Source organism: Lacerta agilis, chromosome Z, assembly GCF_009819535.1.
Source record: "Lacerta agilis isolate rLacAgi1 chromosome Z, rLacAgi1.pri, whole genome shotgun sequence".
Classification (NCBI taxonomy): domain Eukaryota; kingdom Metazoa; phylum Chordata; class Lepidosauria; order Squamata; family Lacertidae; genus Lacerta; species Lacerta agilis.
This window is the reverse complement of record NC_046331.1, coordinates 65,702-89,168: the sequence shown is the minus strand read 5'-3', so window position 1 is coordinate 89,168 and position 23,467 is coordinate 65,702. Positions and strand designations below refer to the sequence as shown.

The window sequence follows — 23,467 nt, the reverse complement described above, 5'->3', positions numbered from 1 at the left end:
GAATCAATTCTGGGGAAGGGGGGGGGAGGCGGCTGAATGCCCCTTTTAAAGCCCCCCCCCCAAGATCCAGTCCAGTTTCCCAGGCCTAGACACCCCACAAAAGTCTTTGAGAAAATAGGGGGGGGGGGAATAGAAGGTAGCAGTTGAAAAGGAGAAATAAAGGAGAATATTTTATAATTAATACATCCATGGAAGAGCAAAGAAAGCAAGGCAGGATGGAGACATTGAAAAAATAATATGTTTTAATAGGCCCTGAAACAAAAGGGGGAATCGAGGCCAGGAGTTGAAAGGGAAAAAGAAAATCAGATTAAAAAAAAAAAATTAAATGTGTAAAAAGTCCCTTTAAAAGGGGGGGGGGCAAAGAAAGAGGTATGCAGGAAAAGATAAAAAAATTAAAATGTTTTAAAAGGCCCTGGAAAAAGGGGGGAATAGCGAGAAGCCAGAGGAAATAAAGTTGGAAATATTTAAAAAGTTGGAAATACTTAAAAATAATAAAAAGGGCCATCAATGGAAATATAAAAGAAAGAAAGCCAGATGAGACTATTTGGAGAAAAGGGAGGGAAATGAAAATGAGAAACTATTGAAATGTCGGATTTTTGTAAAAAAAAATTAAAATATAAAACAAGTCGCAGATGAAAGAAAGAAAGCTAGAAGGGACATTTGAAAATGAATGAAATGTTTAAAAAGTCCCTAAAAAAGGGGGAGACTAGAAAGATGAAAAGGAGAATAAAGTCGGAAATTCAAAGTGGGAAATAAAAAAAGTAGGGCGCTGGGGATACCTTTGACCATTGGCCTTGAGTGGAAAATTTAAAATAGATAAATAACATTTTAATTATTTTTCCTTTTATTATTATTGATTAAATGTATGCTTCTTTATTCAGTTGATGGGATGATTATTGCTACAGCTAGATTATTACTAAAGCCATGCTGAATATTTATATTATAATTACATGAATTCACTGGCTCGTTTAGCATTCACATTTTGTGGTTTCTTGTTTTTAGGAGGTATAATGAAAATCTCACATTATTACTATTAATAATGTTTGATGTTTGCCCAGGGTGGCTGGGGCACCACAGCCAGATATGGATGGGGTATTTCTTGGGAAAATAAAAATCCCCGTGCGATTTTATTTTAAAATTCATTTTTATTCAATATTTTCTCGCTTGTCGGGCAAGTAAAGGACGGAAACGAAATCCATGCGCCCTTTTCCCCACAAAATAAATAAAAGCCTAAAAGTCCTTGCGGAATTTTTTTTTTTTTACAGGCGACACAAAATCCACATCATGTTGGAGCTTCAGTATAATAATAATAATGGAAAATTTTTATACCACACTCACCTGGTGCCATTATTTTGCAAGCCTTAAAAAGGAAAAATGAGAAATATTAACAAGAACGCCAAACCCTGAGCAATTGTCAGGCCCTGCAAAATTAGGAAATAATATCCTTGTGTAGTTACTATTAGAAAAATATGAATTTGCCACTTTATTGTGGGGGATCCTGGAAAATCAGAAATCCAAGGCAAAGAAACTTTTTGGTGGGGAAGAGGAAATTCTGCAAAATAAGAAATGTTAATCCCTGCTTTTAATAATAATAATAATAATAATAATAATAATAATAATAATAATAATAATAATAATAATAAATCATCTGAATGAAATCCCTTTGTGGTATCTGCAAACAAATAAAAACAACACAAATTTAAGAAAGAAAAATACAAATGAATAAAATCAATAGAAATTTAAGAAAGGAAAAGAAATCAGACAAATTAATACATTAATATAATCAATACAGATTTAATAAAGAAAAAGAATTCCAATACAAACAAGACCAATGCAGATTTAATAAATAAAAGGAAATACAAATATATAAAAATCTATACCAATTTAATAAAAGAAAAGGAAATCAAAAACAAAATCAATACAAAAATTTTAATGAAGAAAACCAAATCAAAGTCAAGCCAAGAAATGAAATAAATGTCAATTAAGAATGAAAATGAAATTGAACGCAAGTAAACAAATAAAAATCCATACTAAAGTATGCAAGAAAGAAAAAGGAATCTGGATCCCTGTGCATTTTGTTTTGACTTCATCAGAAATCAAAATAGCTGTGCGTTCACTGCAGAAAAAAATACGTAAATAAAGTCAAGAAATGGAATGAAATAAGTTTTCTCTGAAACCATATAAAATATTATAACAGTATGCATGTGAATCTCCCCCATGGGTATAATGATAACAGCAGCAGCAGCAGCAGCAAAATAATAATAATAATAGCAATAGTAATTCAATAATATACTAATAGTAATAAAAATAGTAATAAAAATCAATAATAAAAATAAACAACAACAACAATAATAGTAATAATACCAGCGCATGTACAGCGCGCTTTTTATTTCCCCTCGCTTTTTTGTCTGCTGGGAAAACGAAAGGTGCCTCCCTTTTCTCAACGTTCCACTTTCTCCGCTCTCGCCGCCGCAGCCAATGGGCGCGCTTCCTTCCCCGCCCGGCGCGCCCCGGCCAATGGCGAGCGGCTCTCCCGCGGCTCACCCAATGGTGGCGCTGGGAACGCTGGCGGCGGCCAACCGGAGGGGCTCGGGGCCCGCGTTCCGCGTCTCCTCCAGGCCAATGAGTGCCCTGGGAATGCGGCGGCTGCCAATGAACCGCGTGTGGGGCGGTGCCGGCATGCAAATGAGGGCTTCAAAAGGCGGGGGGCCGAGGCAGAGCGGCGCGCAGTCGGACGGGGCGGCCGAGGGCGGCGATCGGCGCGGCGGCGCAGGCGCAGAAGAGGCTCGCCCCGAATAAAGAAGGGGGGCGCGTTTGGAGAAGCGCGATCCCGGCCCCCCCGCGCTTTTTTTTAACCCCGAAGGAGCGGCGAGAAACCGAGACGGGACGTCATCCGGTTTCCGAAGGTGTTGTCGGGGGGACCCCAAGAAACAACAGGGGGCTTCTAAGCGGACTCGAAACTGGGGGGTGGCCTTGAAGAGCCTCGAAGGACTGGTGGGCACCCCAAACGGCGCGAGACTCCTCGAATAACGGGGGGGGGGGCTGTTTAGCAACCCGAACCGGATCCTCGCTTTGTTGGGCGGGCGGGGGTCTTTACCGCGACTCCCCAAGGGACGTCCTTAACACCCCCTCCCCCTTAGAGCGTTCTTTAACTGATCCAAACCAGAGGTGTCTTTCACCCGGCTCCCCAAGGCAGGTCCTGAACCCCCTTGGAGCGTCCTTAACCACCCGCGGGTGGTGGTGGTGGTGGGGTCTTTAACCCCGATATCCCTTTCAGAACCTCCTTCACTCCCCCTTGGAGCGTCCTTAACCAGCTGCTGGGGGGGTGTCTTTAACCCCCAACTCCATTTTGGAACCTCCTTATTTCCCCTTGGAGCGCCCTTAACCAGGTGTTGGTGGTGGGGAGGGTCTTTAACCCCGAATTCTTTTTTAGAACCTCCCTAACTCCCATTTGGAGCGTGCTTAACCAGGTCTCCCTCTTAGAACCCTAACGCTGCGGAGGGTTGCCTTTCCCTAACCTCCCCTCCCCGCCTACAAGCGTCGAATCCAAAGGGTCGCTACCAGCCCCAGACGTGACTCGAAGCTCGCCGCGCGGCCCTCTTCTCACCAGCCCCCCCCCGCCGCCGCCGCCGCCCCGTTCCACGCATGCGCGCCTCGTCCGCCGCCGCCGCCGCTTCGGCCATGAGCCAGGCGGAGCTGCCTCCTCGTCCTCCTTCTCCGCCGCCGTCTCCGCTGCCGCCGGGCGAGCGCAGCTTCCGCGAGGCGGTCCGCGCGGGCAACACGGCCGCCGTGCACGCGCTGCTGCGGGGCATGAGCAGCTGCGACTTCAACGTGAACGCCTTCGGGCCCGAGGGCCAGACGGCGCTGCACCAGTCGGTGAGCGACGGCAACTTGGAGCTGGTAAAGCTGCTAGTCCGCTTCGGGGCCGACGTGCGGCTGGCCAACCGCGACGGCTGGAGCGCCCTGCACATGGCGGCCTTCGGGGGCCACCAAGACATCGTCCTCTACCTGGTGGCCAAAGCCAGGGGGGGAGGCGCCGCCGCCGGAGGGGGCAGGTGAAAAGAAACAGCGCACCACTCGAACCCAGAACCGCACCACCGAGGACTTAGCGCCCGTTGCAACACTCCGTGGGAAGGGGGTTGGACTAGATGACCGCCGGAGATCCCCCTTTCCAAACGAAGCTTCGGACCTTGGACCCCCAGAACTTGATATTTACAAGGACCAGCCCCCTCTCTTTCGGACTGTCCATCTACCTCTGTCGCTGCGCAGTGTTGCCTCGCTTGGGGGGGGGGCTTTCACTCGGACAACCCCCCCCGACCCTGGATTCGAGATTGCCCCCGTTTTATGGGGTGTCCTGAGACGCAAACACGCCGCTTTCGAGGGGCGCTCCTGTTTTATTCCCCACCCCGCACCGATTTCGGGGTCCGCCCTCCTGGCATCCCCCAAAGCCCACATTTGGGAGGGGGTCGAATGGAAGGAATCTCTCTTATTCTAAACTCAACTCAAAGGCGCCCCCTGCTGCACAAGCAGGGAGGCGGAGGAAACTACTGGGGCTGCGGGGGGAAATACCATTTAATGTCTGGAAATGGGGGGGGGTGTTATAGAGATATATATTATATTAAAGCGACGTTGACTGTAAATTCAAATGCTGCTTGTCTCCCTTGCCAGGGGAGACCCCACCCCACTCCGATTTCACCCCCGTTTTCTACAGTGTGTGACATTCCCTTTCCCCAACCCCCCACTCCCCGTTCAACCTTTAAAATATAGCTATTTTAATAGAGCATTTGTGCCGTGTGTTTTGTAAGCTGTGTGTCTTGGGGTTAGGCTAGGTGACTTGGGGGTTTCCCATTGCCGTCAAACTCCATGATCCTTCTGGCGCCCCCATTCTCCCCTTTTGGATCTTCAGCAGTCAAGTGCCAACCAAGATCTGGGTTCAAGTTCTGCTCCTGTGATAATTTAAGGAACCCCCCCCCTTTGGGAAGAATTGGAACGCTACCCCCCCCTGGAAGAATTTGAATGCTCCGTTTAGATAATTCAGAGCCCCCTCTCTTTGAAGAATTGGAATGCTCCATTTAGATAATATCTGGAATTTTCCATTTAGGAATGGGGACAATCATTTTTTCATTCTTAAGCACGCTCCCCTTTTAAACGCATTAGAAAGTGACAATTAGATATTTCAGGACACCCCCTTTTTGAAGAATTGAAGCACTCCATTTAGATGTATAATAATAATAATTTGGATGGTTCCAATAATTGGGAATGCTCCATTTGGATAATTAATAAACACCTCCCCTTAAAATAGATTGGAAAGCTCCTTTTTGATAATTGATAAACCACCCTACCATTAAAACAGATTGGAAAGCTCCTTTTTGATAATTGATAAACCCCTCCCATTAAAATAGATTGGAAAGCTCTGTTTAGATCATAACTACCCCCCTTTGAAATATATTGGAATGCTCCATTTCTATATTTCAGATCCCCCCTCTCCTTTTAATGGATAGGAATGTCCTGAACCCTGCAATCCTATTATTATTATTATTATTATTATTATTATTATTATTATTATTATTATTAGGCTTTATAAGCTCCAATTTTATTTTATTGTATCCTCTTGTATTCTAGTAGGTTAATCGGTCTGATACGCTTTGAAATATGTGGGACAATTATGCCCTGATGGATCCTCCAGTGGAACAGGCAGTCTATCTGAATTCCTCTAAGTCTAATAATCGGATTCATAGGCTCCTGTAAGTAGGATTGATAGGCAATGAATAGGACGAATAGGCTCCTATTAATAGGATGAATAGGCTCCTCTTAATATAGGATTAATTGGCTATTAATAAGATTCATAGCCTCCTATTAGCAGGATCCATAGGCTATTAGCAGGATTAATTGGCTATTAATAGGATTCCTAGGCTCCTATTCGTAGGATCCATAGGCTCCTATTAGAAGGAATAATTTCTTATTAATTAGATTCATAGCCTCCTATTAGTAGCATCCATAGGCTATTAGCAGGATCAATTGGCTATTAATAAGATTCATAGTCTCCTATTAATAGGATTCATAGTCTCCTATTAGAATTAACTGCCTATTAATCAGATTCACAGGCTCCTATTAATAGGATTCATAGGCTCCTATTAGAAGGAATAATTGGCTATTAATAAGTTTCATAGCCTCCTATTAATAGGATTCATAAGCTCCTATTTATAGGATTTGTGGACTCCGGTTACAGAATAACGGAGGTTCCAGTTTCAGAGACAGTCTCTGAATTTCCTAGGGGGAAATATTATATCCTAGTTTGGTTTATATATTTGGGATTAGTCTTTTATTAATCCCTAATGGAGCCCCCAGGGACACGGGTGGCGCTGTGGGTTAAACCACTGAGCCTAGGGCTTGCTGATTAGAAGGTTGGCGGTTCGAATCCCCGCAATGACGGGGTGAGTTCCCATTGCTCGGTCCCAGCTCCTGCCAACCTAGCAGTTTGAAAGCACGTCAAAAGTGCAAGTAGATAAATAGGTACCGCTCCGGCGGGAAGGTCAATGGCGTTTCCGTGCGCTGCTCTGGTTTGCCAGAAGCGGCTTAGTCCTGCTGGCCACATGACCCAGAAGCTGTACGCCGGCTCCTTCGGCCAGAAACGCGAGATGAGCGCCGCAACCCCAGTCAGACACGACTGGACCTAATGGTGAGGGGTCCCTTTAATGGAGCCCCCAGTGCCTGGCCCAGCCTATCTCAATTTTTATTTTTATATCAAGTGAAATGAATTCAAGAAACAAAAAAGTAAAGACTCGAAACCTGCCACAAACCTCGGTGCAGAAAATGCCGCATTTATTGCCGCGTTTGTTGGCAAGTTGGGGCTGTGGATTTGAGAAGCGTGGGCTGGCTTCAGGGCACCGTCAGACGGAGGAAGTCATCGTCCCCTAAAGAGGAGAGGGGAGAAATGATGAGGATGAGAAACTTGCTTTGAGCACCTTAAAGACCAACTAAGTTTGTTCTTGGTATGAACTTTCGACTTAGTTGGTCTTTAAGGTGCTACTGGAAAGAATTTTTTTTTTATTTGTTTCGACTATAGCAGGCTACCTACCTGTAATAATTATTTCAACTATTACAGGCTATCTACCTGTAATAATAATTTTTTTTTAAAAAAAGTTCCTTCCAGTAGCACCTTAGAGACCAACTAAGTTTGTTCTTGGTATGAGCTTTCGTGTGCATGCACACTTCTTCAGATAACTCATACCAAGAACAAACTTAGTTGGTCTCTAAGGTGCTACTGGAAGGAATTTTTTATTTTATTTTGTTTTGACTATGGCAGACCAACACGGCTACCTACCTGTACCTGTAATGATGATGATGATGTTTCTGGTCCTCAAGGTTGTGCTATGACTTTTTGCAAAGACCAGAGCCCTGAGGACTGGAAACTTGATTTTGGAACTTGCTCAGCGATGAGGACTAGAATCTTTTCCCAATAATAATAATGATAATAATAATAGTAATAATAATAATAATAATGGGGGCGCCGCACCTTCAGGGAGCACCCCGCAGTACTCCTTGCACTCCTTCTCCAGGTAGAACTTGTTGGCGTTGGCGCCACAGCCCCGGAAGGTGATGCAGGCGCCCCGGGCGGCATCAAAGGCCCAGAACTCGGATGGGCAGGGCGGGCCAGGGATGATGGGAAGGCGGCAGGCAGCTAAGGAAGAGGAGAGGAGGTTCTTGAGTTGTTCCCAGAGAGCCTCCGGGGCAGAGGAAGTCTATTCCTGCCCATCGTTCGAGGATTAACAGCTGAGATCCCTTCTTGGCAGCGGGTCATCCTAGATGACCCTGGAAGCCCTCCCGTCCCTCACCTTCCGTCCGGCAGGTCTGCAGGCAGGCCCTCTCCGTCGGGAAGCGGTTGGCATTGCCCAGGCACCCGCCGTAGAGGAAACTCTGGCACGACTGGGCGCTGGCGTTGTAGAAATAGCGCACTTCTCGGCCCAGGCAGGGGCCTTCGTCCTTGAGGAGCTGGCAGTCAGCTTGCGGGGAAGGGAATATAAAATCTCAATCGAAGGGGGGACGGGACATTTTCTCAATACCTAGTGAGAAGTAGCATGCAAAATCTGGGGAACTCCCTGCCTCGTGAGAAGTAGCATGCAAAATCTAAGGAACTCCCTGCCTCGTGATAAGTAGCATGCAAAACCTGTGGAACTCCCTGCCTAAGTACAATGCCAAATCTGGGGAATATCCTGCCTCGTGAGAAATAGCATGCAAAATCTGGGGAATTCCCTGCCTTGTGAGAAGTAGCATGCAAAATCTGGGGAAATCCCTGCACAAGTAGCATGCAGAATCTGGGGAACTCCCTGCCTCATGAGAAGTAGCATGCAAAATCTGAGGAAATCCCTGCCTAAGTAGCATGCAGAATGTGGGGAACTCTCTGCCTTGTGAGAAGTAGCATGCAGAATGTGGGGAACTCTCAGGGAGATAAGTAGCAGACCCTCACATGAACTTCCCTGCCCCACAAGGAAGGGTCCCCCCACCGCATTGTGAGCACCCACCTTCCTTGACGTTTGGGAACGCGGGTACAGATCCGTCGGCAGAGCCTTCTTCCTCAAACAAGGGGGTCCTCCGCACCCTCTCCTGGAAAATGTAGCATGAGGCATTGTCAACAGGGACCCTGAGGTGCACCCCAAATGGTCAGCCCAGCCCAGGGGTGGAGGGCAGGCACCCCATGGAGCTTTCAGAGCGGGTGCAAGACTGGTGTTGGAAATGAGATTGTGTGCAAAAGTGGTGTTGGAAGTGGTGTTGCAAGATTTCCACGGTCAATGAGCAGGGCGTTTGCCACACCCTATGGGTGCAGGGAGGGGACCCAGGTGGCGCTGTGGGTTAAACCACAGAGCCTAGGGCTTGCTGATCAGAAGGTCGGCGGTTCGAATCCCTGCCACGGGGCGAGCTCCCGTCGCTCGGTCCCAGCTCCTGCCCACCTAGCAGTTCGAAAGCACATCAAAGTGCAAGTAGATAAATAGGGACCGCTCCAGCGGGAAGGGAAACGGCGTTTCCGTGCGCTGCTCTGGTTCGCCAGAAGCGACTTCGTCATGCTGGCCACATGACCCGGAAGCTGTCTGCGGACAAACGCCGGCTCCCTTGGCCTATAAAGCGAGATGAGCGCCGCAACCCCAGAGTCGGACATGACTGGACCTGATGGTCAGGGGTCCCTTTACCTTTACCTTTTTATGGGTGCAGGGTAAGCACCCTTAGGAGTCACACAGCCCTGAGATATCAGACTGCATTTGTCAGTGGTGTCTGACTGAGGTCAAAAGCTTTATCGATGGAGGAGCTTTTTTGTGGGTGGAGTAGAGAGGAGGGATCGCCATGGCACCCGAGGGTCCCTGGGTGCTCCTGGAAGCCTGAGCACCCACCCACCCACCTGTCCCCTTAGGGTCACCTACCTGGGGTGTTTCTTCGGCCTTGGGTGGAATGCACTCCCCTGAGGAAAGACAGAGGGGGTTTGGACCCGTTTCTTGAGGGGGCTTCTCTGCAAAGGGGTCCCATTTGGGTATGGAAAATTGGGGTGCAGCGAGTCAGACTTTGGGGGATTTAGGGGTGATCTTGGAAATCCCCCAAACCCCAAATCTATAGGCCAAGCAAACTTATTGGGCTCTGCAAAGGGTCCAACATTGGTCCCTCACATTTGAACCTGCCACCTCCTCTCCCCGCCACTTGCCTTGGTTGCTCAGGACAAAGATGGCATCCTCAGGGATCCCCAGGCCCAAGGCCTGTCTCCGGAAGTCCTCCACCAGGTCCTCGCTCAGCGCTGCGGTCCTTCCTGCAATGGGGCAAGGGATTCGGGTCCTTGCAATACGCCGCTAGGGGCGAGAAGTCCTTGGCTTTTGAAACTCACTGAACTAGAAGGTGAGAATGGCAGGATCCCAAACACTTCCAGGAGCAGGGAGTTCCCCAGTTGAAATAAATATGAGCTATATTCAGGCTGCAGGGAGTTTAACCCCTTGACCACAATTTCTGTTCCTTTTCCTGCCCAGCTATTTCACGCAGTGGGGAGTCACCTAGGTTAAAAAAGACGCCCCCCCCATTATACAAAATTCAGCAGCACGGAAGCGACCTTCCTGTTTTTTAAAATTTAGCTAGATTTCACGCTGCAGGGAGTTTCCTTGGATTGTTGTCTCTATCCTTTGCGCTGAACTACATTTCACGCTGCGGGGATTTTTACACACCGTAGAGCTTGGCAGTGGTGCTGAGCCCATGGGTGCTGTTCTTCTTCGTCACCCAGACAGCAAACTCATTGGGGTCGGCTCGCGCCACAAAGGTCTCACCATGCGCCTTCCACCCTGGAACGAGAGGCGGGGATATGCTTGAGGGTTGTGGCTCACAAGGGTTCCGATGAGTCAACTTTATAGGTGATCAAAGGCCTTATTCGTGGGGGGGAAATGGATATATACAAAGGCACCGGGGATTTATCTGAGGGGTTCAGATTAGTCAACTTTATAGGTGATGAAAGGCTTTATTCATGGAGGAACAATGTGCAGGATGAGAGGAGGGAGCAAAAAAATTTGAGATATTAGGCTCGGAAATAAACCTACTTGCATTGTGAAACGTGAATCTTCCCAACTCGACACTCTTCTGGTAGTCCTCAGTGTAGGCCCGGCATGCCCCTTGCCTGCGACAAAAGAGACAGGGTCAGGGGGTCAGACTAGATGACCCCCAGGAATGTTCCGTGACAATCTCTACATCTGTTTGGGCTGGGTGATCCTAAGGGATTTCCCACCTGGGGCACCCCCCCTCATAGGGCCGCCACGCACCTGAGCCGGGTGCTGGTGGCGGCGAGGTCCCCAGGTGCCTTCCCTGGGCCCAGGACCAGAGTCCCGGCGCTGAGGCGGCTGCGGTGGGCCTGGATCCAGCGGCAGGTTGACCCAATGGCCACCTCGTACCATTTCCCGTAGAGCTGATGGGGAAGAGCATTATCATTATTGCCATTCTTTTTTTTTTCCGCCAAATCATATTTATTAGAATTTCCAATACAACAGAATCACATGAAACATTCCAAATTATTTATCTAATTATCAATAAAAAAGAAAAGTTCCAAATCTACCTAATTATTATTTTAATTTTATTTAGGGGCTTTCCATGCTTCAAACTCCAGAGGTATCTAATCAACTATTGTCCTTTGTTTTCGCGTTCCAATATTTCCACAGCCTCTGATATATTCCGACAAGCAAGATAAATAAAAGCAAACAATGTCTCTGTGTGGATTTAAGTCCGTATTTCACCACCATACAGTCCCTTGCCCTTTTTATCTTCCAAACATCTTTTCCCACATTTATTATACACCTGTCTGCATCCACTTACATCTTTATTATTATTGTCTTTCTTATCAGTGTCAGGCTTGAAAAATCCCGATGGATCCACAATAACTCTCGAGGTTTCATCCTACCCTAAAATCAAAATTTAACCGCAGTCCAACACTACGACCCAAATTTAATTAATCATCCTAATAGTCATGCAATCCAACTTCATTCCATGCAGCAGTTAGTTCAACGGGTTAACCAGACTCGACTGTCATTCCATTTAAGGGCATGTGTCGGGCAGTTCTGCAGGTTAACGGTGCCCTCTTTCCTTAGGCCCTTAACTGGCTGCCATTGGCTTCCATGCCAAGTGGCGGGGAGTTCCCATGGTCCCCTGCATTTTCTCCCTTTCTGACCAGAATTGGCTGACATTCCCTCGAATGCCAAGTGGCAGGGAGTTCCCTAGGTTAATATAGGACTTCCCTGCCCCAAAGGACCGGGAAAGTCACGGGGTATTCCCCGGGTTAACACCGACCCGGAATCTCCTACCACTTAACAATGAATAAATTTAATTTAATATGCGAATCAGATGTGCCACCAAATCTCGGGTTTACCCTCGTTTTCTGCAATGACCTTTCCAGTACATTTTATTTCATTTCATTTCCTTCTATTTCCATTTTATTTATTTCTATTTCCAGTACCTTTCCTTTTACTGCTAGGGCTAGAGGCTGATGCAAATATTCTTCTGATCTATTATTATTATTATTATTATTATTAACCTCCAAAATGTACTTTGCATAGTTAAGTTTCCAGTACATTTCATTTCATTTCCTTCTGTTTCCATTTTATTTATTTCTATTTTAAGTACCTTTCCTATTACTGCTAGAGGCTTATGCAAGTAAAGATTCTTCTGATCTATTATTATTATTATTATTATTATTATTAGCCAGTCCTTGGATTTGCCACCCTCCCCTCCACCCCCTGCCCTTCAAGTGCCGGGCAGTTCCGTAGCCCCACGGCCCTTACCTTCTCCACTTCCAGAGCCTCCTGGGCTTGTCCCTCGCCAACATTCACACCCAGGACCAGGGTGGCGAATGCGAGGATCGTGAGGGGCTCCATATTTCCCAAGAGAGAGGAGAAGACGTCTGCCTGCGGTGGAGAAGTGGCAGCTTCTGGGGTCCGACGGGAAAGAACTTTGGCCTGGCCTTGGGGAGAAGATCCGCTCGGCCATTGACCTTCCGCTTATCGCATCAGCAACCTTCATTATTTGCCGAGAGAATGGATTAACGGGCAGGCATAAATCGATCCTCAATGTCAGGTGGGAAGCTTGCATCTAAATAGAAAGAAATAGAAAGAAATAGCTCTTTTTCTCGGCTGCTGCTTCCATTATTAGCAGAGTTCGTTATCCGTCGTATTATTAATGAGCATATCAATCATCAATATCAGATTAATGAGCAGATCAATCATCAATTTCAGATAGGAAGTCTGCATCTTCATAGAAAGAAAGAGCTCTTTTTCTCGGCTGCTGGAATTATTAGCAGCGTTCGTTATCTGTCGTGTTATTAATAAGCAGACCCTGAAGGAACAAGACACAAATCGATCCTCAATATCAGACGGGAAGCTTGCGTCGAAATCAGGCCCAGGCAACCTTTGGCCCTCCATATGGTTTGGGACTACAATTCCCATCATCCCCGACCCACTGGTCCTGTTAGCAAGGGATCATGGGAGTTGTAGTCCCAAAACAGCTGGAGGGCCGAGTTTGTGGGTGCCTGGCATAGGCAAACTCAGCCCTCCAGCTGTATTGAGACTACAACTCCCATGATTCCTAGCTCACAGGACAGGACCAGTAGTCAGGGATGATGGGAATTGTAGTTCAAACCATTATTACTTGGTCAAAATAAAATCATCATTTTAACTATATATACTGATCACTTATTAGATTTTCTCTATGATAGCAGGCACTGAGGAGTAGAAACTTGCTCCATTTGAAGGTAAAACAGAGCTTATATCCAATTAAATGCTGCTCATTTCGAGCCCAGCTACATTATTTTCCTTATTTTTCTATTTAAAAAAAAATCCTATTCAAAACTTCCTTGAGGACTAGCAACTTGCTGCATTTTAAAGTTAAATGCATATCATTTTCCTATTAACATCCTATTACAACCTCCCTTGAGGACCAGAAAATTACTGCATTTTTCTCCTGGACAGTAGTTTTTAGGCAAAATGCCGGTTATTTTCCTGTTAAATTCACCTTATTTTCATCTGGAGAAACCAGGCCTTGAGGGTTACAGAAGTCGGTCCATTTTTAAGGCCAATTGCAGCTCAATTTCGTATTAAACACAGCTTAAATTTCAGTTATCACGAATGCAGCTCCTTTTGTTTGCACACTGTCAATCATTTGCCACCTGCTGCCAATCATTCACAGAAGCAAACAAAGAAGGCAAAAAAATCTTGCAAAACACCCCAAAGCCGGAACAAATTTTGGACAAACTTTGCAAAATGTCCCAAATTCACCCAAAGCTTGCAAAAAAAGGGGGGGAGCAAGTTTTCTTAAGGTTTTGGCAAGGTTTTGCGATCCCCAGTTTTAAGATCCTCCATTATTATTATTATTATTATTATTATTATTATTATTATCTGCCCCGAGAGCTATGTTTTAGTCATTTAAAAAAGGATTGCCTAGGATCTTAATTGATCTTCTTCTTCTTCTTCTTCTTCTTCTTCTTCTTCACTCAGAGAGCCACGTTTACTGCTTTTTTCTATCGTTGCTTGGATAATTGCTTTTATTTTTAATGCTTTTGATCCGTTTGGTATCGTTTTGGGGTCACTCTTGTAAGCCGTCTTGAAAATCCAGATTTAAATGTTGTTGTTCAGTCGTTCAGTCGTGTCCGACTCTTCGTGACCCCATGGACCAGAGCACGCCAGGCACCCCTATCCTTCACTGCCTCCCGCAGTTTGGCCAAACTCATGCCAGTCGCTTCGAGAACACTGTCCAACCACCTCATCCTCTGTCGTCCCCTTCTCCATGTGCCCTCCATCTTTCCCAACATCAGGGTCTTTTCTAGGGAGTCTTCTCTTCTCATGAGGTGGCCAAAGTACAGGAGCCACAACTTCAGGATCTGTCCTTCCAGTGAGTACTCAGGGCTGATTTCTTTAAGGATGGATAAGTTTGATCTTCTTGCAGTCCATGGGACTCTCAAGAGTCTCCTCCAGCACCAGAATTCAAAAGCATCCATTCTTTGGCGATCAGTCTTCTTGATGGTCCAGCTCTCACTTCCATACATTACTACTGGGAAAACCATAGCTTTAACTATACGGACCTTTGTCGGCAAGGTGATGTCTCTGCTTTTTAAGATGCTGTCTAGGTTTGTCATTGCTTTCCTCCCGAGAAGCAGGCGTCTTTTAATTTCATGACTGCTGTGTCCATCTGCAGTGATCATGGAGCCCAAGAAAGTAAAATTTCCCACTGCCTCTGTTGTAATAATTTTAAGGTATTTTATTTATATATAATAATTGTTATTAATGTTCCAAAACAAATAAGGCCACATGTCTGAAAACCAGCTCAGGAAGACAGGCCTGATAATCTCTGGCATCCTGATATCTGAGTGTCAAACAAAAAGGTGTGATTCACTTAGCTGGGATACAGGGAAATGTAAATATCTTTTGTTTCACTTGATGGGTTTTTGGTGGAGGGCAAGAGGAGACATGGGGGCAGGGTCCAAGATGCTCAGATCAAAGGGTTGGACTAGAAGGCTCTCGGGGTCCCTTTCTTCTTTCCTTCTGAAAAGTAGGTTTATTGAGGACTAGAAACTTCAGGGCTTTTAAAAGGGGTTTTTACAAGTCTATCATTCCAGCCGCCTGGCCGAAGGTTGGGCCCCTTCCCCGTCAATCATTCCGGGATTCAGTGGGGCTGGGCTAGAAGGCCATTCCAGGATCAAACAGCGAGGGAACCCTGTGAGGTCACAACCGCCTCTGTGACATCACACAGGAGCCTGCAGGCGTGGCCCCAGTGCCCCATCCGCCCCCCACTTGGCCGCTATGCGCTTTGCCAGGAAGAGGGACGTCAAGGAGCAGATTGAGGGCCTCCAGGCCATCATCCACCTGCAAGGTGGGCTGGATCGCAGGGAGAAATCTAGCACATCAGGAAAGGGGGCTCCTGGGGATCAAGGGGCATCGGGGAGGAAGAAAGACAAAATGCTTGACCATCCATAGGAAAACATGATTCGTTCTTTACATAACGTCATATATGATTATATCCTCGTGTTATTCATTATTTATCATGATTATAAAATAATTATATTTTTTATAATAATGATAAATAATTAATAATATACCAGTAATATAAATAGTCACATGATATAATAATGTATTGTATTATACCGGACCTAATGGTCAGGGGTACCTTTACCTTTAATTATAATAATTTGAGGAGGAGGGGACTATGAGGAGGATGGTGCTACTATTATTGAGAGGCATGAGGGAGAAACAAAGCACGAAAGCTTTATCCTGATTAGAAAAATAATGATGTATAGTGATTTATTATTTAAATTCTTATTAATAGAATATAATGTATTATATTATATAATTTAATTTATTCATATTGTATTATTCATCATTTATCATGATTATAAAATAATTATAATAATTTTATCATCATTATAATCAATTATATATAAATTATATATATATATATATTATATTCAGTATTATACTGGACCTAACGGTCAGGGGTCTTTAATTTAATTATAATATAATAATTATAAATTATGATAATTTAATTATAATAATTGGATAAAGAGGGGACAATGATTATGACGGTGATGATACTAATAAAAGCGACTACGCCAGCTTCCTTCTCTGAACCCCCTCAGAGCAGGGAAAGAAGCTCTTTGCTCAAGGGGCAGAGGAGAATGTCGCCAAGAACAAATACCTCCTGGGCTACCTCCGCGGAAATGTTCGTCAGGGAGCCCACGAGCTTGACCTGTCTGTCAAGGTATGGGGGGCAAGGGGGGTGGGCTGGATGACCCCCGGGACCCTCCCCTCTCCCCCTTCTCTTCTAGGATTTCGTCTCTGCGCTTCCCAGCCTGCGGAAGGCTGGACTGGAGGACTTCGGGGTCAGGCTAGATGACCGTCGGGTGTCCCCAAAAGAGAATCATCGGAACAATGCAATTCCTGCCTGGATGGATCCTTGCCTGTCAATCATTCCTGGATTTGCAGGTCAAGCTAAATGACCCAGGGACCCATTGGCGTCAATCGCAGGGCAATCGAGTTAACAAAGCCTTTCTGTCATGGCATTGATTGACGGATTGCTTGACAAGAGGAGGGAGGGAGGAAAGAAAGAAAGAAGGAAGGATTTAGGAAAGAGGGAAGGAAGGAAGGAAGAACTAAGGAGGAAAGTAAGGAATGAAGGAAGGAAAGGAAAGATTTAGGAAGGAGGGGAGGAAGGAATAAAGTAAGGAAAGGGAAAGAAAGAATTGAGGAATTAAGCTCCACGCCAAGGTGGATTAGCAAACTGGGATTGTGGGGAAAGGGAACCCAGATCATCTAGGCTGACCCACCCGCCGGCCCTCTCCTTCTCCCCGCAGTATGACCACGCCACCATCACCCGGGCCTGCCGTGACCGCAAGAGGGAGAAGGTGGCTCTGGCAGAATACACGGTGGAGGTGAGGCCGTGGCAACTGGTTATCGGAGGGAGGGATCGCTGACTGATCGACCGGCTCGCCGATTGACAAAGTGTCTCCCCCTGCCCCCTGGACAGCAAGCTCGAGCCACGCTGAGCAGCTATGTCTTTGGCCGCATGAACACGCACAACGCCCTGCTCTACGAGGTCAAGCGGCGCGGCATGCACCTTGAGGAGCTACAGGTCATCTTGCAGGGACTCGTCGCCCTCGAGACTCCCGGGCCCGAGGCTCAAGCCCAGTTGAAGGTGAGAGGGGTGCGGCACCAAGGCAGGGAGACACCGTGCTCTGAAGGAACCTCAGATTCAATAAATAATAATATTATTATTATTTAATTTTTTGAGTCCCGTCCATCTTGACGCATTGAGAGGTTTTCAATCCCCCCCCCCCGGCAAAAAACCGCTGCCAACCCTGCCTTCCTGCAGCAGGGAGTTCCCCGGGTTAACGGCTCCGCTGGCCCCCCCCCACTTGCAGGAGATCCGCCGGCTGGAGAACAGCGTGGAGAAGACCCGGGTGCTAATCGCGACAGCTGAGAACGCCCACATGCTGTACCGGAAGATGCTGGACGTGCTGAGAGATGTGAGGGCTTTCCCCCACCCCACTCTATTGGACTGTATATTGCTTCATTAATAATAATAATAATATGGAAATAAATAAATATTAATAATAATGAAGCAATATACAGAACCATCGAGAAACTACCCAGTTTCTCAATGGGAGTGCATATTGCTTCATTAATAATAACAAGAATAGGTTCTCAACTGAATTATATTGCTTAATAATAATAATAATACAGTACTTTAATATTATGAATACATTATCATCTGGACTAGATTGCTAAGAAGAAGAATAATCCTTAACTCTAATAAGAATAGGTTCTCAATATTGCTTTATAATACTAATAACAACATTCCATAACTCTCATAAAAAGAGGTTCTCAACTGGATTACAGTATATTGCTTAATAATAACAATATTCCTCAACTCTAATATGAGGAAAATTGCTTTGACGATGATTATATTATACATTCTAATCCTCATTATTAATCTATTGCTTAACCCTCCTCGCAATAATGGCGTTTCAATGGATCTTTCTTCATTATTCTAATTCTAATTTTAATTTATTTGAATTAATTTTGGGATGTATTTTAATTGATTGTTTGTTTGTTTTTATGTATATTGTGTTTTATATGATGTTAGCTGCTCTTGGCCCAGCTTGGGCAGGGGAGGGCAGGATACAAATTATTATTTAATATTATTATTATTATTTTCCCCGCCGATTCTTTCTCCCCAGGAATTGGCTCACCTCCCTCTCATCCTGGACGACCTGCAGAGACGGGTGGAAGTCTACCAGGTGGAGCTGCAAGGTGTGCGACTCATGACCCTCGACACGACGGAAGCCATGGAGGCGGCCCAGGTGAGAGACTGCCATTTGTTTGTTTGTTTGTTTGTTTGTTTATATCCTGCCCATCTGGCTGGGTTTCCCTAGCCACTCTCAGCAGCTTCCAAGAAAATATTAAAATACAATAGTCTGTTAAACATTAAAAGCTTCCTAATAATAATACTTGGAGAAGGAACTGGCAAGCCACTAGTATCCCTGCCAAGAAAACTCCTTGGACAAAGACAACAGGCATATAAAAGAGTGCCTGGCGTGCTCTGCTCCATGGGGTCACTAAACGACTAAACACAAACAACAACAACAACAACAACAACAACAACAACAACAGATTCAGGTAGACCAACCCAGTCAAAATATGTAAAAAAATAAAAAAATTGTCCAGAAGCAACCTTAGAGACCAACTAAGTTTTTTCTTGGTATAAGCTTTTGTGTGCAGGCACACTTCATCAGGTACTACTACTACTACTACTACTACTACTACTAATAATAATAATAATAATAAGACCAGAGCCCTGAGGACTGGAAACATGATTTTGGAAATCGCTCGGCGATTAGAAAATGAAAATCAATACAAAAATTAAAAAAATACTAAGAAATGCACGTTCGTTAGTGAATTCTTCCACGAACGACTGTCGATAATTAACCACATGGGCGGGGTATTTATTATTATTAATAATTATTAGTATTATTATAATAAAATTATTATTATTATTATTCCATAATATTTTAATTGCTCGCAGGCCGACATGGTCAATACGGAGACGGAGCTGGTGGCCGAGAAGAAGTTCCGCGACAACTCGCTCAATATCCAGAAGAAGCAGATCGAGAGGATTCGCACCAAGGACGCCTCCGAGAGGCACCGCCGGACGCTGGTGAGCAGGCGCGGCCGAGCTGGGAACCCCAGGGTGGCGCCTAGCCCCTTTCCCTCGCCGCTCTAACCATTGCACACGGCTCCCTCTCTCCGCCAGCAAGGCCGCCGGGACATGGACTTCCCCAGCCTGATGGGCCGCGAGGGGATGAGAGGTAAGCAAGGGCCGCTTGGCCCCATTCCCGCCCGGGAGTCAAAGCGCGCAGTGCCCCGTCACCTCCTCTCTCTCTCTCTCTCTCTCTCTCCTCCCAGGGGCCAGGCTGGAAGCTTCTAAGGCTCAGATCGAGTACCAGGGCCTGGTGACCACCGAAGTGGACAAGATCAAGGCCGCCGTGCAGTGCTCCCACCTCTGGGTATTGTAGTTCCAGGCGCCTGGGCGGGAAAGCTTAGGAGACAATCAATCGCCTAAAGTCTAAGAACTGGTTGCGAATTTCAGAAAGAAAGAAATCAGATCAATACCAACAATTGGCTGTAAATTGAAGAAGGAAAGAAATCTCATCAATAGCAATAATTGGTTAATGATAATAATAATAATAATTAATAATAATTTATTTGTACCCTGCCCATCTGGCTGGGTTTTCCCAGCCACTCTGGGCAGGCTTCCAACAAAGATTAAAAATACATTAAAATGTCACACATACCAATAATTGGTTGTTAAAAAAAAGGGAAATCTCATCAATACCAATAAGTGCTTGCAAATTGAAGAACCTCTTCAATACCGATAATGAATGATTTGTTGTAAATCTAAGAAAGGCAGAAATCTCATCAAAACCAATAATTGGTTGTAAATCTAATAATAATAAAAAGAAATCATCTATACCGATAATTGGCTGTAAAATCTCAGCAATATCAATAATTGGTTGTAAATATAAGAAAGACAGAAATCTCATCAATACAAATTATTGGCTGTATATGTAAGAAAGAAGGAAATCTCATCAATACCAATAATTACTTGCAAATCTGAGAAACAATGATTGGTTGTAAATCTTAGAAAGACAGAAATCTAATCTATACCAAGAATTGGTTGTAAATCTAAGGGGGGGGGGAATCATCTATATCAACAATTGGCTGTAAAATCTCAGCAATATCTATAATTGCTTGTAAATCTAAGAAAGACAGATATCTCATGAAAACCAATAATCGGTTGTAAATCTAATTAAAAAAAGAAAGAAATCTCATCTATACCAATAATTGACTGTAAAACCTCAGCAAATCTATAATTGGTTGTAAATCTAAGACAGAAATCTCATGAAAACCAATAATTGCCTGTAAATGTAAGAAAAAAAGAAATCTCATCTATACCAATAATTGGCTGGGAATTTAATAAACAAATACATCAATACATATGATTAGATTTCTAATAAAGAAATCCCATCAAGTCCTAATGATTGCTTTCCTGTCTAATAAATAATAATAATAAAAACCTAATAATTGGTTGCAAATCGAATAATAAAGGCTCCGGTGCTGTCGACCCATCAATCAAGAATCATTTACAGCACCCATTTCTTCCCTGCAGGATATCGCTGGGCGTTTCATGGCGCAGAAGAAGTCTGAGGAGGACCTGCAGCAGCAGATTGCCGAGTGCGAAAGACGCCGGCGGGAACTGAAGTCGCACCTTAGGGAGCTGGAGCTCCAGCGGGTGGAGTTAAAATTCCACCATGCGCCCGGTGCCCTCAGGTAACGGTTTCAAATTTGATGTGCTTCTACGAGATCATGGGGCGGGGAGTTCCAAAGGTCCCCCCCCAAAAAAAACGGGTGCCTTGCTTTCCTGCGCAGCTCGCAGAAGCTGGCCGAGGAGCTGGGTGCAGCACTGGAAGACGAGAGCCGGCGCCTGGCCGAGGCGCAGCGCCAGGTTTCCCAGCACCAGGAGCTGCTGCTTCACTTCGAGAACGGCGTCAACAACCTGGCTGTGCGCCTGTGTGGTGTCCACGTGGCCGGGCAGGTAGGGAACCGCAGCAAGGCGAACTACAGTTCCCAAAGTCACATTTGCCATTGGGTCTTGGAAACTGCAGTTTACGCACAGCCTCTCCCGCTCGCCTTGCTACACTTCTGTTTAACTGCGGATTCCTCTGGACAGGGAACCGTAGTTCGCAATGCTCCATGCCTGAGCCATACTATAGTTCCCATGGTGCGAGGCCGTTGAAATGCCACCAGCGTGCCTTAAGGGAAATGTAGTTTGCGTTCTTATCCCAGAGCTGATCCCTCGCTGCGGGCAACTCTGGGAACTGTAGCTCTCTCTGCACTCTGGCCAACTTTAGTTCCCAAGTAATAAACAGGAAGTGCCATGCTATGGGCACTGGGAGTTGTCGTGATTCCTTGTTCTCTCCAGCTACCTTTCATGCCGCGGGGAGTTAAATCAATCAATCAACCAACCCCGAATCTCCAAAAATTCAGCTACATTTCATGCTGTGGGGAGTTTATAGATTAACCCCAAAGCCCTCCGTTTTTCCACCTTGGCTCTCCAAACGTTCACCTCCCTCTGATGCAGCAGGTAGTTCCTAGATTGAACCCCAAAGATCTTTTTTGAAACGGTCTCAGTTCCAGAATTGCATTTCCCATTGCAAGGAGTTCCCAAGTTTCCTCCCCGGTTCTCCCCTCTAGGACGACTTCCGTGGTGAGGCCTGGGACGTCTTCCAGAAGCTCCAGTTTTGCGAGGGGCGGCTGCTTCACCTGCTGAAGGTGGTGGCGAAGCCGCTGTACTTTGACTTCAGCCAGGAGGAGTCCAATGAGGTGCGAGAACTGTAGTGCCGTGTTCGGGAGAGCGCCGGGCGGAGGTTTAAGAAGAATACCCAATTCCCCCAGGCAATGCTGGGAACTGGAGCAGTCCAGGAATGCCGACAGGCTTGAGACTCATAGGAACGTATAAAATTGGGCACTGGAGGGTTTATGAGCATTTAAAACAGGACAGAATAATCCCACATAGATTGCTTCCAACCCCATTATTAATTTACATAATTAACTACCGTATTTCCGCCCGTCTATAAGACACCCTATGTATAAGACGCCCCTTATTATGGGGGACTCGGATTTAATAAAATGGGGGAGATCTATCCATGTATGACTCCCCCCCCCAATTTTTGGACATTATTTTTTAGGAAAAAAACCTAGTCTTATACATGGAAAAATATGGTAAATAACAAACTAATAATTAAGTCGCCCTCCGCAGACCTTTGTCCAGGTGAGGAACGTCCTGGAAGAAAGCACCCGGGAGGAAACCCAGAACCTGAGGATCACCTTCGAGGACGACGAAGACGTCCGGGGTATGCATCAGTCCCCGCTGGGTACCGCAGCACTACAACTCCCGGCCGGCCGGCCGGCCTGGCAGGATCCAGATTGGATGGGGGAGATGGGTCTTAGTCTTGAGGGTTCCCAAGATGTCATCCATCCTTGCAAGGGCAGAAAGGGCAGGTTGTGGCCTGGGACCCCGGGCAATCATCCATCCCACCCCTTGGCTCTTGTCCCACAGAGGCCTTCAACTTTGCCGACATCGACCACAGCTACATCCCCGGGCGAGAGGAGATCAAGAAGCAGGGCCTGAAGCTCATCGGGGACAAGACCAAAGTGGTCAAGAAGAAGCAGAGGGGAGCCTCCAAAAAGTGAAAGAATGCAAAATATTATTAATATTAATAACTCATTTGGTGTGTGAAACAATAATAAAGATTTAAGCGTTTGGAAAATGCTGGGGTGTGTGAAAATTGTCCCTCGCGGAGCGCCCTACTGGCCCATTCAGTCCGCCACACTCAAGATGGCTGCCGCCACTTGTCCCCTGCTGCTTGCCGTAGACGCACTCTCTCCGTCCTCCTCGGGCTCCCGCCTCTTTGCTTTTATTATTCGGGGATCAAACAAGATGGCGGCCGCGGTCGCCTAGCGGCGGCGGAACAAACAGCATGGCGGCCGCGGTTGCCTAGCGACGGTCAACGAAGTCTACTCACGGTAGCGAAATAATAATAATAATAATAATAATAATTTTATTTGTTCCCCGGCTGGAGGAGAGAGAAATTAGCATCCCTTTCTCTCCGGTCGCAGTTTCATTTATTGATTTAATTCAGGCCTAGGCAAACTCCGGCCCTTCAACGTTTGGGACTACAATTCCCATCATCCCTAGCTCACAGGACCAGTGGTCAGAGATGATGGGAGTTGTAGTCCCAAATTTCTGGAGGGCCGGAGTTTGGCAAGGCTTGATTTAATTCACACACACACACACACACACACACACACAAATTGATTGCTATGCATATATCATTTATCTTACTATATGAGGA

General features: G+C 45.9%; 3 protein-coding genes across 3 annotated transcripts; 2 read left to right on the top strand and 1 right to left on the bottom strand.

Moving 5' to 3' along the window:
• The first annotated feature begins 3,636 nt into the window (after window positions 1-3,636).
• NRARP (NOTCH regulated ankyrin repeat protein) lies at window positions 3,637-4,780 on the top strand. The gene has a single exon (XM_033137721.1). The coding sequence runs from the start codon at window positions 3,646-3,648 to the stop codon at window positions 4,057-4,059; it is 414 nt and encodes a 137-aa protein (XP_032993612.1). The 5' UTR covers window positions 3,637-3,645; the 3' UTR covers window positions 4,060-4,780.
• A 2,020-nt stretch (window positions 4,781-6,800) lies between these two features.
• On the bottom strand, window positions 6,801-12,449 carry AMBP (alpha-1-microglobulin/bikunin precursor). Its single transcript, XM_033138161.1, has 10 exons — window positions 12,291-12,449; window positions 10,782-10,924; window positions 10,563-10,639; window positions 10,197-10,310; window positions 9,689-9,790; window positions 9,414-9,451; window positions 8,523-8,604; window positions 7,836-8,003; window positions 7,517-7,681; window positions 6,801-6,914 (listed from the first exon to the last, which is right to left on the bottom strand). Exons 1-10 carry the CDS (start codon window positions 12,381-12,383, stop codon window positions 6,880-6,882), a joined length of 1,017 nt encoding a protein of 338 aa, XP_032994052.1. The 5' UTR covers window positions 12,384-12,449; the 3' UTR covers window positions 6,801-6,879.
• A 2,850-nt stretch (window positions 12,450-15,299) lies between these two features.
• Window positions 15,300-22,827, top strand: CCDC183 (coiled-coil domain containing 183). The gene is made up of 14 exons (XM_033138197.1): window positions 15,300-15,369; window positions 16,133-16,254; window positions 16,847-16,924; window positions 17,020-17,187; window positions 17,414-17,518; window positions 18,233-18,355; window positions 19,078-19,209; window positions 19,306-19,360; window positions 19,458-19,558; window positions 20,722-20,882; window positions 20,982-21,147; window positions 21,807-21,935; window positions 22,372-22,465; window positions 22,672-22,827. The coding sequence occupies exons 1-14, from the start codon at window positions 15,300-15,302 to the stop codon at window positions 22,803-22,805; spliced, it is 1,638 nt and encodes a 545-aa protein (XP_032994088.1). The 3' UTR covers window positions 22,806-22,827.
• The last annotated feature ends 640 nt before the right edge of the window (window positions 22,828-23,467 follow it).

Coding starts and splice junctions, on each gene's coding strand:
- AMBP (XM_033138161.1), bottom strand. CDS start 12,383: ATGGAGCCCCTCACGATCCTCGCATTCGCCACCCTGGTCCTGGGTGTG. Junction 9,452..9,688: donor CTTTGTCCTGAGCAACCAAG/GCAAGTGGCGGG, acceptor GTCTTTCCTCAG/GGGAGTGCATTCCACCCAAG. Junction 8,605..9,413: donor AGGCCGAAGAAACACCCCAG/GTAGGTGACCCT, acceptor TACATTTTCCAG/GAGAGGGTGCGGAGGACCCC.
- NRARP (XM_033137721.1), top strand. CDS start 3,646: ATGCGCGCCTCGTCCGCCGCCGCCGCCGCTTCGGCCATGAGCCAGGCG.
- CCDC183 (XM_033138197.1), top strand. CDS start 15,300: ATGCGCTTTGCCAGGAAGAGGGACGTCAAGGAGCAGATTGAGGGCCTC. Junction 20,883..20,981: donor CATGCGCCCGGTGCCCTCAG/GTAACGGTTTCA, acceptor TTTCCTGCGCAG/CTCGCAGAAGCTGGCCGAGG. Junction 21,148..21,806: donor GTGTCCACGTGGCCGGGCAG/GTAGGGAACCGC, acceptor TCTCCCCTCTAG/GACGACTTCCGTGGTGAGGC.